The sequence below is a fragment of the Rattus norvegicus genome, unplaced genomic scaffold (assembly GCF_021556685.1).
Source record: "Rattus norvegicus strain SHRSP/BbbUtx unplaced genomic scaffold, alternate assembly SHRSP_T2T haplotype2-0000026, whole genome shotgun sequence".
Classification (NCBI taxonomy): Eukaryota; Metazoa; Chordata; class Mammalia; order Rodentia; family Muridae; genus Rattus; species Rattus norvegicus.
In genome coordinates this window covers 1,273,309-1,289,234 of record NW_028238785.1, presented here as the reverse complement: position 1 = coordinate 1,289,234, position 15,926 = coordinate 1,273,309, and the positions used below count along the sequence as shown (strand labels likewise).

Genomic DNA, 15,926 nt, shown 5'->3' with positions numbered 1-15,926 from the left:
TTTATTAAATTGGGTATTTCTTATTTACATTTCGATTGTTATTCCCTTTCCCGGTTTCCGGGCCAACATCCCCCTAGCCCCTCCCCCTCCCCTTCCCTATGGGTGTTTCCCTCCCCATCCTCCCCCCTTTACCACCTTCCCCCCCACAATCACGTTCACTGGGGGTTCAGTCTTGGCAGGACCAAGGGCTTCCCCTTCCACTGGTGCTCTTACTAGGCTATTCATTGCTACCTATGAGGTCAGAGTCCAGGGTCAGTCCATGTATAGTCTTTGGGTAGTGGCTTAGTCCCTGGAAGCTCTGGTTGCTTGACATTGTTGTACATATGGGGTCTCGAGCCCCTTTAAGCTCTTTCAGTCCTTTCTCTGATTCCTTCAACGGGGTTCCCGTTCTCAGTTCAGTGGTTTGCTGCTGGCATTCGCCTGTGTATTTGCTGTATTCTGGGTGTGTCTCTTAGGAGAGATTTACATCTGGTTCCTGTTGGCTTGCACTTCTTTGCTTCATCCATCTTGTCTAATTGGGTGGCTGTATGTGTATGGGCCACATGTTGGGCAGGCTCTGAATGGGTGTTCCTTCTGCCTCTGTTCTAAACTTTGCCTCCCTATTCCCTGCCAAAGGTATTCTTGTTCCCCTTTTAAAGAAGGAGTGAAGCATTTGCATTTTGGTCATCCTCCTTGAGAGCAAAAGCATTTTTACAAATTTAACTTATTTCACAGATGAAGTAGACTAGCATGAATTCTTACTTTCTGCTAACATATATATCCGCTGATTTCATGACTTAGAATATATACAAAAATTTCATTAGGACAGGTTCTCTTGAACACCAACATGTTAATTGCAAAAATGTCTATATCACTTAGAAGTCATTCATTCTAGTGTGTACAAGTAAAAGCCATTAATAAATTAATAATTATGTAGGGATTCAAAGGTTTTTGCTCAAAATTTGGTAGAAGATAAGTAGGAATTATAAGTTAAAGATCATCAGGATGATCTTGAGTTAAGGAGCCTCTGTTTCTGGATCAGAAATCATCCTGATGTCCTTGTCAGTCCTTTTGCCTCAACAAGCAGATGTATAGTCGTGCCAGTAGCTTTGCCCTGGGAGCCTGTACCCATAATTCCATTCTTTCTGCGATCAATTCTAAGAAAATACAGTCTTCATAAAGCTGTCACACTTCCACTGTTCCTTCCGGGAAACACAATTGATGACTTGTGTATACCTTATCATAGGGCATATGGGAAAATGTAAGGGGAAGGCAAGAATGACCCTTTGGATATTTGAACGAATAGGACTGGCTATGTTCAGCAGGAATCCCCACTAACCATGGTCCTCTACAGAATGCCCATAGGAACGTAGCCATTTGTCATTTGGAACTAATAAAATATCTTGACCCCAAGGGCAGTGACAAACATTGTCACTTTATAATGTCACCTCAGGAAGGGCTTGTAGCTGCCCTTTTTCAAAATAAATAAAAAATAGCTCAGGCATAAATGACAGTAAATATCAGGGATACCAAATTGGGCAAATTTCAGTCGCAAAGAGGAAGTAAAGGATTTGCAAGAATTAATAAAATGAGCGCTTTTTGTATATCAGGCGCTTTTTTATCTAGGAAAATTATATTAAAATCCAAAATAGGTCCTCCTCTGTCAAATTAAGAAGAGATTGTACTTGAAATTCAGCTAGTCAGTGTAACAGAAAGGATTTCACAGTGAATTTTACTCTCTCTCTCTCTCTCTCTCTCTCTCTCTCTCTCTCTCTCTCTCTCCCCCTCTCTCTTTTTTTCCAATCTGAGTAACATTTGTGATTGGTTTCTCAGTACTGGGAACCAATCTCAGGGCCATGTCCATGCCAGACAAACATGTTTGCTGAGTTAAATGATTTGCCACTCAGTGTCTTGTAGGCATGAATTTGTCAGCCTTTGCCTATTTTACTATCTTCATCGAAATTCATCTGTCCCCACTTCATATCTGTCGTAGCTTCTTCTCAAATCCTTTGTTTGTAAGATCAGTTCAAGCCATTCTAGGAAGCTCTGTATAAAGAATTCCATCTCAGCTTTGTCTTTACTTTAAAAGCTACTAGTCATCTATCCATTACTGATCAATATCTGCACGTTTAGGCTCTAAGGTAAAAGTTTGCTTTACATTTTCAGTTGTTAATAATTGTTTCTAACATTTTTTTAAAAATGTTTGCATTTCTTTTTTTTTCTTTTCTTTTTTTCGGAGCTGGGGACCGAACCTAGGGCTTGCGCTTGCTAGGCAAGCGCTCTACCACTGAGCTAAATCCCCAACCCCAATGTTTGCATTTCTTAATAAAAAATGTTTAGAAAATGGGAGCCATTAGCTTAGTAGCTGTATCAGTTCCATCCCTCCTCCTTAACTATTTCTGTGACTTACCTGTCACTTCAAATTTATGATCTCTAATTGTTACTGTTGCATGTCTATGTGTGTTTGTGTTTGTATGTGTGTGTTCGCGCATGCACACATGCATGTGCATGCGTGTGTGCCTGTGTTTGTAATGTACTGTGCTGATAATCCCTTCGATTGGACAACTTACGTGGGAGCTTGTTTCTGGAGAATACTGCTTTCTTCTATCTGAACGGTAATTGACCATCTCTAGCTCTTTATCTAGGGGTGGGACCTTGAGGAATTTCTCCTGCTCCCACTGGCAGGTCAGTTGAGTTGCCACTATGTTGGTTTTGTCAGGCAAGAAAGCTGTTGAGATTTCATGAGTGCAGTCCCCTTGTCAGGTCTAGGAGATCCTATGTTGTAGCAGATGTTTCTGGGGCCCTGGAACTTAAAATCTTTCTTAGAATTCATTGACTGGAGTTCTGTATCTAGGATTTGTGAAATTTCCTCTGTCTCCATTGGCATGGCAAATGATGTCGTCATTATCTAGGTCTTGTTTAAGCAACAGCACTGTTGAGATTTTATGAGTATAATTTCCCTACCATATTGCAAAGACATTGTCTAGTAGCCAGTGACCAGACCCTCTGGCTCCTAAAATCTAGGGTTTATCTACATTCTACTTATTCTACAGAATTATCTACGAATGATATTGGAATTCAAATTCTGGAATAGTGTTATACTATAATTCACACGAGATACAATACAGTGCATTTTACAAGTACGAAAGACAGATTTGAGATTTCTTGCTATTCTACTGACAACCAAGCTTTTATGGTTATATTCGATATCAAAATCAGACTTCCAACTCCTCAATATACCAAGGAACGAGAAATAATAACCATGGGTAAACAAAACAAACAAACAAACAAAAAAACAGACTTGCTCAAGAATCCACTTAATGTAGAAATTAAATAGACTAGAAGAAAATAGAACAAAACCAATGTCAGTTTGAAGAAAATAGAACCAAACCAAAGTCAGTTTGAGTCAGAGACTTACTCTCGGAATTAAGAAAATTGGGTTTGAAATTCTCTGGCCTTTGTCCAGAAGAGAGAACTGTGGTGGGTGGGCTGCCCTATGGTTCTCCTTTTGATATGTGCCCAGAAGTCGTAACAGTAGTGGTTTTTCGTTTCTATAGCCTAAGAATTTGCAAGAGAAGTCAAATCTGAGAGACACTGAAAAAGCAGTCACCATGTTAAACATAAATCATAAATCTAAAGAAAAACATCAGGACACAAAGTTGCCCATGCTTCATATTCATAGCACACACATACATGATCATAGTAGAGAGCTCACATTTTCTTCCGTGCTTACCATCACTGCCATGAGTTTATACACCTTAGTATTGACATCCCATCTTCGTTTTGAGTATGAGCCCACTGTGACTTATACTGTTGCCTAACTCGGTGCTTGCCACACTGCTGCCTCTCTCAGGTCTAGGGTCAGAGGTCATGTTGATGTTGGGTTGGCATATAAGTCATAAATGGCTGACTTATTTAGAGCGGTAGTTATTCTAATATAACGGTGTGGGCATGAAAATTATCTGGACCATCCTGCCCTTTTGAATAGTTGTGAATCAGTTTGAAATATTCCCTCTCTTTTGGGTTTCCTTCCTTTAAAAGTTTGATGTTATGTATGATATATTGACTCTAGCGTCTTTATCCTTTTTTGGAGAACTTTTTCACATAGTTGAATGAGGTTATATATTGAGTTCTATGTACAAGTCCTAGTATATTTCTTGTCTCAGGCCTTTGTTATTGAAGGCTGAATAGTAAAGGTCTGGTGTTCCAACTTCTCTAGAATCTGAGGTCCAAGGTTCATGACTTCATTACCTGCAAGGGATACAGTGAGTTCAAGGCCGGTTTGAGCAACCTAGAAAGACCATGTCTCAATAACAACAACAACAACAGCAACAACAACAGCAACAACAACAGCAACAACGGAACACCAAAAAACCCCCACAAATGAAAAAACAAAAACAAAGCCCCAGACCAAACCAAAACAAAAAAGCTGGGCATATAGCTCAATGGTAGATCACTATGAGGTCATGGCTTTAATACTCAGTACTAAAGTGTGTGTGTGTGTGTGTGTGTGTGTGTGTGTGTGTGTGTGTGCGCGCTCGCGCACACATATACATTCCTCATCAAAAGAATTTAAATTATCTCTAAGAAGTCTTTACATTTTATTTTCAGGTCACAGATTATTGTAAAGCCTGATAAAATCAACAACAAAGTTAAAAGAATTGGGCCACACATAGAAATTTTCCAGCTGTTCCAGGGAAGAAAAAGACTTATATTTACTAAAAGAATTGTTAAACTGATCATCATTATACAAGCATTTATCAGGGGGTGGCTTGAGCGCAAAAGACTTCAACGATTAAAGAGCAAGGTAAGGGTTACCCTGCAGATAAGAATGTCTTTAACATTTTCGATGTAGATTTATGGTTGCTTGATTTGGGTTCGTTGTTATTGTTGTTTTAAGACAGGGTTTTTCTGTGTAGCCCTGGCTGTACTAGAACTTGCTCTGTAGACCAGGCTGGCCTTGAACTCAGAGAGCTGCCTGGCTCTGCCTCTTGAGTGCTGGGATTAAAGGAGATATGCTTCACTACCATCTTGCTTCTTTTTTTTTTTTACGTCACAACATTGTTTATTATGTGAATTTTTTTTACAATACAAACAAAAAATACAGGTATGCAATATATAGATACAGCTAAATGCAGAATGGTGACTTTTTTTCTCTTCAAGAGGCCATGATTCCCATTTCTAGTAAAACAAGACTGAGTATAGGTAGAAACAGGCTGGTCGTTAACTTCACAATTTGCCTAGAAATGATCTACAAATGCATTTTTCCTCCTGCTACTTACCATAAAATGTAAAAAGGGAGTTAAAGTAAAGTTTCCTCGTTGGTTTCTACCATATGAAAGATGCTATCTTCTATTTTAGCAGGGCCAATACATGGAAAATATCTAAATTAAATGTTATTACAAAAATGAAGCAGTAATGAGATTCTGGCTAAAGGGGTACTAAATGAGAATATATATATATATATATATATATATATATATATATATATATATTTAAAGAATCCAAAACAAACAAACAACAAAAAAGGCTGTTATAAAAAGCTCTAGGTGCACTGTAAGCATATAGGTTTTTTCCATGTGTACTTTTAAACAATGGAAGTGTCAAAAAATAGGGTCCACTGTGTTAGACTAAATACATTATTGTATAGGCTGCATCGAATGGAACCTCTGTATTATAATTATCATAGAGTAGCATAGTTTGCATCATATTATGGCAATTTATCCTCAATGAAAACCTTCCAGAGTCCTTTTATTTTAGAATATTCTGTAAACAATCAAACCACCAGAACATGATTATACAACAGTAAAATGTTTTCTTGCATTAAACTGAAGACATCTTTTTAATTTAAAAAAAAAAGAAAAATGTAGAAAGGTACTTAGAGCTGTTAATTTCTAAGTACACAATATCCTAGACAATTCAAGGCATCTTAATCTCCTTCGAGAACAACAACAAAAAAATAATTTTTGTCATGCTGTTAAATCCATCATTATGGATAAAATTGGTGCAAATTGGTCAAACGGATCCAACAAACACTGATGTCCAAGCTGGCGTATTGGCAACTAATACATAACTGGTGGTCAATAGAGTTTAAAAGATCTTGCCTTTCTTCTTGTTCTTTTCCAAGGTTCTTGAAGAATTCTGTTGCTCTAAAATACGTTGTTGAGCTTCCCAGTTTGCTTTTTCTTCTTCAAACTGACGACGTTTTTCCTCTAATTCTTTGTGCTGTGCTTCTTTTTCATTTGCTCATGGCGCCGCTGGAGCTCGGCTTCAGAGTCCTTCAGCTTTTGAACTTTTTCCTTGACCTTCATCTCAAACACCTGCTCCATCTCCATCTCCATCTTCTTCATCTTGGCCACGTGCTCCCTTCTCTCCTCCTCCATCTGCGCCAGAGGGCTCTTGGTAAGTTGCCCTTTGTTCTTGTTGTTATCTACTCCATTGTAGGTCACTGCTGCTAGTTTTCTGCTTCTGTAGTTCTCATAGTGTACGTTATTGGTAACATCTTTCAAGTCCTGCATGTGTGTTCGTATCAACATATTTCTTAGAATTGTAAAATCACAATGCTCACCATTTTCAACTTCAGCCACGCCCCAAGGATACTGCCTTCCTCTGACTCTTTTGCCATTAACTTCAATGATAGTATTACTACCCACCACAGCAAGAGGTAAACGGTCCTTTATCTTCTTAACCAGCTTATTCTCTTCTTCATCATCCGTTTCTGGAAATTCATATATTTTAATTTTATGTTCTTGGATTTCTTTCATTATCTGCTTTTTAAACTGTTGGCATTCCTCTGGTGTAAGTGTGTCTGCTTTGGCAATTAAAGGGATGATATTCACTTTTTCATGCAAACGTTTCATAAACTCAATATCCAATGATTTAAGTCCATGTCCTGAAGGAGCAATGAAGTATAAACAACACTGCACCCTGTTATCAGGCATCTGTCGTCTGTTCACTCGAGATTCTGCATTTAAGTAATCTTCAAATTTACTATCAATGTAGTCGATAACAGGCTGCCAGCAATTACTATTATCCACTGCACCTCCAAGTCCCGGAGTATCAACTATCGTCAGCAGCGACTGAACACCACCTTCTTTGACTAAAACTTTGGATTGCTCCACCTGTACAGTCTTTTTGATTCTATGAGAAGGTCCTGGATACTCTAGAGAATACAAATCTGTGAGGAATAATGAGTTGATTAATGTCGACTTTTCCAGTCCAGATTCACCTACTACCATAAGAGTGAATTCAAATCCTCTTTTCACCGATTTTCTGTACACTTGATTTGGGAGGATGGCAAATCCCACATAGCCCTCAAGGTTCTTCGGTTGAGCCACAAGGGGACCTCAACCCAGGCTGCTCGGGCGGGAGACCCGAGCAGGCAAGGCCTCGGGACCGAAGAGTCGAGGGCCGGAGGCCCAGAGGAGACGCAGGAAAGACTGGCCTCCAAGGCGGGCGAGGGCTGGGCTGGGACGGGGCGGCTCCGGCGACTCGGGCCTCAGAGGCCACGGTCCGCCCGCCCGCTCCGCTCCCCCGGCCTGCCCGCCAAAGCGCTACCATCTTGCTTCTTATGTATTCTTTTTTTTTTCATCTTTATTAACTTGGGTATTTCTTATTTACATTTCGATTGTTATTACCTTTCCCAGTTTCCGGGCCAACATCTCCCTAACCTCTCCCTCCCCTTCTTTATGGGTGTTCTCCTCCCCATCCTCCCCCCATTACCGCCCTCCCCCCAACAATCACATTCACTGGGGGTTCAGTCTTGGCAGGACCAAGGGCTTCCCCTTCCACTGGTGCCCTTACTAGGCTATTCATTGCTACCTATGAGGTTGGAGCCCAGGGTCAGTCCATGTATAGTCTTTAGGTAGTGGCTTAGTCCCTGGAAGCTCTGGTTACTTGGCATTGTTGTTCATATGGGGTCTCGAGCTCCTTCAAGCTCTTCCAGTTCTTTCTCTGATTCCTTCAACGGGGGTCCCGTTCTCAGTTCAGTGGTTTGCTGCTGGCATTCGCCTCTGTATTTGCTGTATTCTGGCTGTGTCTCTCAGGAGAGATCTACATCCGGTTCCTGTTGGCCTGCACTTCTTTGCTTCATCCATCTTGTCTAATTGGGTGGCTGTATATGTATGGGCCACATGTGGGGCAGGCTCTGAATTGGTGTTCCTTCTGTCTCTGTTTTAATCTTTGCCTCTCTCTTCCCTGCCAAGGGTATTCTTGTTCCTCTTTTAAAGAAGGAGTGAAGCATTCACATTTTGATCATCCGTCTTGAGTTTCGTTTGTTCTAGGCATCTAGGGTAATTCAAGCATTTGGGCTAATATCCACTTATCAATGAGTGCATACCATGTGTGTTTTTCTGTGATTGGGTTACCTCACTCAGGATGATATTTTCCAGTTCCAACCATTTGCCTACGAATTTCATAAAGTCATTGTTTTAAAGCTGGGAGTCTTCACTCTCTTCTATACCTATTATCCTTAGGTTTGATCTTCTCATTGAGTCCAGGATTTCCTGTATGTTTTGGACCAGTAGCTTTTTCCTTTTTACATTATCTTTGACAGTTGTGTCGATGATTTCTATGGAATCTTCTGCTCCTGAGATTCTCTCTTCTATCTCTTGCATTCTGTTGGTGATGCTTGTATCTATGGCTCCTTGTCTCTTTCTCCCTTTGTGCTTTCTTTATTACTTCTATTTCCATTTTTAATTCCTTCAACTGTTTGATTGTGTTTTCCTGGAATTCTTTCAGGGATTTTTGTAATTCCTCTCTATAGGCTTCTACTTGTTTATTACTGTTTTCCTGTGTTTCTCTACAGGAGTTCTTTATGTCTTTCTTGCAGTCCTCCATCATCATGATCAAATGTGATTTTAAATCTAGATCTTGCTTTTCTGGTGTGTTTGGATATTCAGTGTTTGCTTTGGTGGAAGAATTGGGCTCCAATGATGCCATGCAGTCTTGGTTTCTCTTGCTTGGGTTCCTGCGCTTGCCTCTCGCCATCAGGTTGTCTCTGGTGTAACCTTGTTCTGCTATTTCTGACAGTGGCTAGACCGTCCTATAGGCCTGTGTGTCAGGAGTGCTGTAGACCTGATTTCCTGTTTTCCTTCAGCCAGTTATGGGAACAGAGTGTTCTGCTTTCTGGCGGGTAGTCTTTCCTGTCTACTGGTCTTCAGCTGTTCCTGTGGGCCTGTGTCCTGAGTCCACCAGGCGGGTCGCTTAGAGCAGAAAAGTTGGTCTTACCTGTGGTCCCATGGCTGAAGTTGCTCCTGGGGGGCTGCTTTTGAGCTCTCCGTGAGGGCAGCAACCAGGAAGGTCTGTGCCGCCTTTTCCCGGGGGCCCCCATGCACCCAGGTCCCAGATGGCATTAGGTGTTTTCCTCTGGAGTCAGAAATGTGAGCAGAGTGTAGTCTCCTCTGGCTTCCCAGGCGTGTCTGCCCCTCTGAAGGTTTAGCTCTCCCTCCCACGGGATTTGGGTGCAGGGAGCTGTTGGGTGCAGGTGGTGTCTGGACCACAGGGAACCTGCCGCTTCAGTTTTTATGTATTCTTAATTATAGAATTCAAATAGTTTTATTGGAAATATTTATGTAATTTGTCTAAAAATGTTCTATCTCTACAAAAATCTATACATTTTGATTGAGAAAACCAAATGAGTAATTTAATTTAGTCTGGTAATAGTTTTGCCTTCTGAGAATTTGGTCACTTAGCAAAGTACTATCTTTATCCAAAGTTCAGCAATTCTGGGACTAGAGGAAACTGTCTTTTTGGTTTGTTTTTTTTTTTTTTTCTTGTGATTTACTCTCTAGCTAGAATAATTAGAAGCTTTCTGCTTCCCAAGCTCCTGGGTACTCTCAAAGTGCATTAAACATTTCCTTTGGAAATAACTGTGTGTAACTCTTCCTTCTACATCTATCTTGGCAGATTTTAGAAACAGCAATGTTGGGTTTCATAATAAACCACAAGTATTCCTTTTGGCTGCCCAAATACAAAAGAATGCCAAATGGATGTGTCCTGGTAAAACTATGAGGGCATGAGAAATATCCTCACTTTGAGAATTAAAGCTTGGCAAACTATAAAGATGTGCACACATTTTTCTTTCAGAGTAGCTCATTGGAGGGACCTTCCTGTTAGGTCCCCAGAATACTTATTTGTAAGAACACAGCTATCTACTTGTTTGTAAGTGCAAGTGTATCCATTGCTTCGATCATTCTGATGTGAAATCTGTCTTATTAAAAATAAACTCTTTATACTGAATTCATCACTAATTCTAATCACTAATATAGGTAGCCGCTGTATATTTTATACTTGAAGAAATACAGGCTCCAGTAAGTAAAATCAACTGCTCAAAGTCGAGTCAAACAGCTGATAGCCTGATAGTCAGTTCTAGGTAGCCTATTGCCTACTTGAACTACTTCCGGCAGGAGTCTTTCCTAATCCAGTAAAGCTACGTCATAGACGTTTCTGTAGCCCAGGCCCAGCTACTGCACTGATTACTCGACGTTTCCTTAGGTCACAATTCACGTGACCCAAAATGAACTCATTTTCTTACTTTCCCAGGTACCTCTGCTCCTGCATTGCATATGCAGTACATCCACTGTGCAGGCACAGCTTAGAAGTGTCTGCATTTTGACATTTTTGTTGCCATACCCAATTGCTTTGAGTTTCACATCTTTCTCTATATTCTCTTCTTCTCTGCCCTTTCCTTTAGATTTTATTTACATCTGCTTTCACGTGAAGAATTACAGTAGGTTTCTCGTTGGTTTCTTTGATTTTGCGCTTATTTTCATTCAGACCTCTGTAATATCTGCCATGTTTTATACTTGACACATTTCCCTATTTCTCATAGTCTTATGCTGCCTTACATTGGATAGGCCATGAACTGTGAACTTACTGACTTGGACATAGGACCTCCAGTCTCTGGTGTCTGTAAAGATTGTCACATGGTACTTCTTTACATACTCTTTAGGAATTAATAAATTCCAAATTTTGATTGTACACTGTTGTTCTGTGGCTTTGACTTCTTTTTTTTTTTTTTTTATTAACTTGAGTATTTCTTATATACATTTCGAGTGTTATTCCCTTTCCCGGTTTCCGGGCAAACATCCCCCTCCCCCCTCCACTTCCTTATGGGTGTTCCCCTCCCAACCCTCCCCCCATTGCCGCCCTCCCCCCATAGACTAGTTCACTGGGGGTTCAGTCTTAGCAGGACCCAGGGCTTCCCCTTCCACTGGCGCTCTTACTAGGATATTCATTGCTACCCATGGGGTCAGAGTCCAGGGTCAGTCCATGTATAGTCTTTAGGTAGTGGCTTAGTCCCTGGAAGCTCTGGTTGCTTGGCATTGTTGTACTTTTCGGGTCTCGAGCCCCTTCAAGCTCTTCCAGTTCTTTCACTGATTCCTTCAATAGGGGACCTATTCTCAGATCAGTGGTTTGCTGCTGGCATTCGCCTCTATATTTGCTGTATTCTGGCTGTGTCTCTCAGGAGCGATCTACATCCGGCTCCTGTCGGTCTGCACTTCTTTGCTTCATCCATCTTGTCTAATTGGGTGGCTGTATATGTATGGGCCACATGTGGGGCAGGCTCTGAATGGGTGTTCCTTCAGTCTCTGTTTTAATCTTTGCCTCTCCCTTCCCTGCCAAGGGTATACTTTTTCCTCATTTAAAGAAGGAGTGAAGCATTCACATTTTGATCATCCGTCTTGAGTTTCGTTTGTTCTAGGGATCTAGGGTAATTCAAGCATTTGGGCTAATAGCCACTTATCAATGAGTGCATACCATGTATGTCTTTCTGTGATTGGGTTAGCTCACTCAGGATGATATTTTCCAGTTCCAACCATTTGCCTACGAATTTCATAAACTCGTTGTTTTTGATAGCTGAGTAATATTCCATTGTGTAGATGTACCACATTTTCTGTATCCATTCCTCTGTTGAAGGGCGTCTGGGTTCTTTCCATTTTCTGGCTATTATAAATAAGGCTGCGATGAACATAGTGGAGCACGTGTCTCTTTTATATGTTGAGGCATCTTTTGGGTATATGCCCAAGAGAGGTATAGCTGGATCCTCAGGCAGTTCAATGTCCAATTTTCTGAGGAACCTCCAGACTGATTTCCAGAATGGTTTTACCAGTCTGCAATCCCACCAACAATGGAGGAGTGTTCCTCTTTCTCCACATCCTCGCCAGCATCTGCTGTCGCCTGAGTTTTTGATCTTAGCCATTCGCACTGGTGTGAGGTGAAATCTCAGGGTTGTTTTGATTTGCATTTCCCTTATGACTAAAGATGTTGAACATTTCTTTAGGTGTTTCTCAGCCATTCGGCATTCCTCAGCTGTGAATTCTTTGTTTAGCTCTGAACCCCATTTTTTAATAGGGTTATTTGTTTCCCTGCGGTCTAACTTCTTGAATTCTTTGTATATTTTGGATATAAGACCTCTATCTGTTGTAGGATTGGTAAAGATCTTTTCCCAATCTGTTGGTTGCCGTTTTGTCCTAACCACAGTGTCCTTTGCCTTACAGAAGCTTTGCAGTTTTATGAGATCCCATTTGTCGATTCTTGATCTTAGAGCATAAGCCGTTGGTGTTTTGTTCAGGAAATTTTTTCCAGTGCCCATGTGTTCCAGATGCTTCCCTAGTTTTTCTTCTATTAGTTTGAGTGTGTCTGGTTTGATGTGGAGGTCCTTGATCCACTTAGACTTAAGCTTTGTACAGGGTGATAAGCATGGATCGATCTGCATTCTTCTACATGTTGACCTCCAGTTGAACCAGCACCATTTGCTGAAAATGCTATCTTTTTTCCATTGGATGGTTTTGGCTCCTTTGTCAAAAATCAAGTGACCATAGGTGTGTGGGTTCATTTCTGGGTCTTCAATTCTATTCCATTGGTCTATCTGTCTGTCTCTGTACCAATACCATGCAGTTTTTATCACTATTGCTCTGTAATACTGCTTGAGTTCAGGGATAGTGATTCCCCCTGAAGTCCTTTTATTGTTGAGGATAGCTTTAGCTATCCTGGGTTTTTTGTTATTCCAGATGAATTTGCAAATTGTTCTGTCTAACTCTTTGAAGAATTGGATTGGTATTTTGATGGGGATTGCATTGAATCTGTAGATTGCTTTTGGTAAAATGGCCATTTTTACTATATTAATCCTGCCAATCCATGAGCATGGGAGATCTTTCCATCTTCTGAGGTCTTCTTCAATTTCTTTCCTCAGTGTCTTGAAGTTCTTATTGTACAGATCTTTTACTTGCTTGGTTAAAGTCACACCGAGGTACTTTATATTATTTGGGTCTATTATGAAGGGTGTCGTTTCCCTAATTTCTCTCTCGGCTTGTTTCTCTTTTGGATAGAGGAAGGCAACTGATTTATTTGAGTTAATTTTATACCCAGCCACTTTGCTGAAGTTGTTTATCAGCTTTAGTAGTTCTCTGGCGGAACTTTTGGGATCACTTAAATATACTATCATGTCATCTGCAAATAGTGATATTTTGACCTCTTCTTTTCCGATCTGTATCCCTTTGATCTCCTTTTGTTGTCTGATTGCTCTGGCTAGAACTTCAAGAACTATATTGAATAAGTAGGGAGAGAGTGGGCAGCCTTGTCTAGTCCCTGATTTTAGTGGGATTGCTTCAAGTTTCTCTCCATTTAGTTTAATGTTAGCAACTGGTTTGCTGTATATGGCTTTTACTATGTTTAGGTATGGGCCTTGAATTCCTATTCTTTCCAGGACTTTTATCATGAAGGAGTGTTGAATTTTGTCAAATGCTTTCTCAGCATCTAATGAAATGATCATGTGGTTCTGTTCTTTCAGTTTGTTTATATAATGGATCACGTTGATGGTTTTCCGTATATTAAACCATCCCTGCATGCCTGGGATGAAGCCTACTTGATCATGGTGGATGATTGTTTTGATGTGCTCTTGAATTCGGTTTGCCAGAATTTTATTGAGTATTTTTGCGTCGATATTCATAAGGGAAATTGGTCTGAAGTTCTCTATCTTTGTTGTGTCTTTGTGTGGTTTAGGTATAAGAGTAATTGTGGCTTCGTAGAAGGAATTCGGTAGGGCTCCATCTGTTTCAATTTTGTGGAATAGTTTGGATAATATTGGTATGAGGTCTTCTATGAAGGTTTGATAGAATTCTGCACTAAACCCGTCGGGACCTGGGCTCTTTTTGGTTGGGAGACCTTTAATGACTGCTTCTATTTCCTTAGGAGTTATGGGGTTGTTTAACTGGTTTATCTGTTCCTGATTTAACTTCGATACCTGGTATCTGTCTAGGAAATTGTCCATTTCCTGAAGATTTTCAAGTTTTGTTGAATATAGGTTTTTATAGTAAGATCTGATGATTTTTTGAATTTCCTCTGAATCTGTAGTTATGTCTCCCTTTTCATTTCTGACTTTGTTAATTTGGACACACTCTCTGTGTCCTCTCGTTAGTCTGGCTAAGGGTTTATCTATCTTGTTGATTTTCTCAAAGAACCAACTTTTAGTTCTGTTGATTCTTTCTATGGTCCTTTTTGTTTCTACTTGGTTGATTTCAGCTCTGAGTTTGATTATTTCCTGCCTTCTACTCCTCCTGGGTGTATTTGCTTCTTTTTGTTCTAGAGCTTTTAGGTGTGCTGTCAAGCTGCTGACATATGCTCTTTCTTGTTTCTTTCTGCAGGCACTCAGCGCTATGAGTTTTCCTCTTAGCACAGCTTTCATTGTGTCCCATAAGTTTGGGTATGTTGTATCTTCATTTTCATTAAATTCTAAAAAGTTTTTAATTTCTTTCTTTATTTCTTCCTTGACCAGGTTATCATTGAGTAGAGCATTGTTCAATTTCCACGTATATGTGGGCATTCTTCCCTTATTGTTATTGAAGACCAGTTTTAGGCCGTGGTGGTCCGATAGCACGCATGGGATTATTTCTATCTTTCTGTACCTGTTGAGGCCCGTTTTTTGACCAATTATATGGTCAATTTTGGAGAAAGTACCATGAGGAGCTGAGAAGAAGGTATATCCTTTTGCTTTAGGATAGAATGTTCTATAAATATCCGTTAAGTCCATTTGGCTCATGACTTCTCTTAGTCTGTCTACATCACTGTTTAATTTCTGTTTCCATTTTCTGTCCATTGATGAGAGTGGGGTGTTGAAATCTCCCACTATTATTGTGTGAGGTGCAATGTGTGTTTTGAGCTTTAGTAAGGTTTCTTTTACGTATGTAGGTGCCCTTGTATTTGGGGCATAGATATTTAGGATTGAGAGTTCATCTTGGTGGATTTTTCCTTTGATGAATATGAAGTGTCCTTCCTTATCTTTTTTGATGACTTTTAGTTGGAAATTGATTTTATTTGATATTAGAATGGCTACTCCAGCTTGCTTCTTCTGACCATTTGCTTGGAAAGTTGTTTTCCAGCCTTTCACTCTGAGGTAGTGTCTGTCTTTGTCTCTGAGGTGTGTTTCCTGTAGGCATCAGAATGCAGGGTCCTCGTTGCGTGACCAGTTTGTTAATCTATGTCTTTTTATTGGGGAGTTGAGGCCATTGATATTGAGAGATATTAAGGAATAGTGATTATTGCTTCCCGTTATATTCATATTTGGATGTGAGGTTATGTTTGTGTGCTTTCATTCTCTTTGTTTTGTTGCCAAGACGATTAGTTTCTTGCTTCTTCTAGGGTATAGCTTGCCTCCTTATGTTGGGCTTTACCATTTATTATCCTTTGTAGTGCTGGGTTTGTAGAAAGATATTGTGTAAATTTGGTTTTGTCATGGAATATCTTGGTTTCTCCATCAATGTTAATTGAGAGTTTTGCTGGATACAGTAACCTGGGCTGGCATTTGTGTTCTCTTAGGGTCTGTATGACATCAGTCCAGGATCTTCTGGCCTTCATAGTTTCTGGCGAGAAGTCTGGTGTGATTCTGATAGGTCTCCCTTTATATGTTACTTGACCTTTTTCCCTTACCGCTTTTAATATTCTTTCTT

General features: G+C 40.2%; 2 protein-coding genes across 2 annotated transcripts in view; one reads left to right on the top strand and one right to left on the bottom strand.

Annotated features, from left to right (window-relative positions):
• Positions 1–4,141: 4,141 nt before the first annotated feature.
• LOC102550225 (septin-7-like) lies at positions 4,142–7,234 on the bottom strand. The gene is given in 3 exon segments (XM_087601542.1): positions 4,142–4,230; positions 6,138–6,215; positions 6,218–7,234. Coding segments are annotated over 3 exon segments (1,167 nt in total). The 5' UTR covers positions 7,218–7,234.
• LOC134483549 (IQ domain-containing protein M-like) overlaps positions 4,595–15,926 on the top strand; it is a 99,000-nt gene continuing 87,668 nt past the window's right edge. Inside the window, exon 1 of the mRNA XM_087601543.1 lies at positions 4,595–4,786. The gene's annotated coding sequence lies outside the window, so the exon portion shown is untranslated. The remainder of the gene's footprint in view (positions 4,787–15,926) is intronic.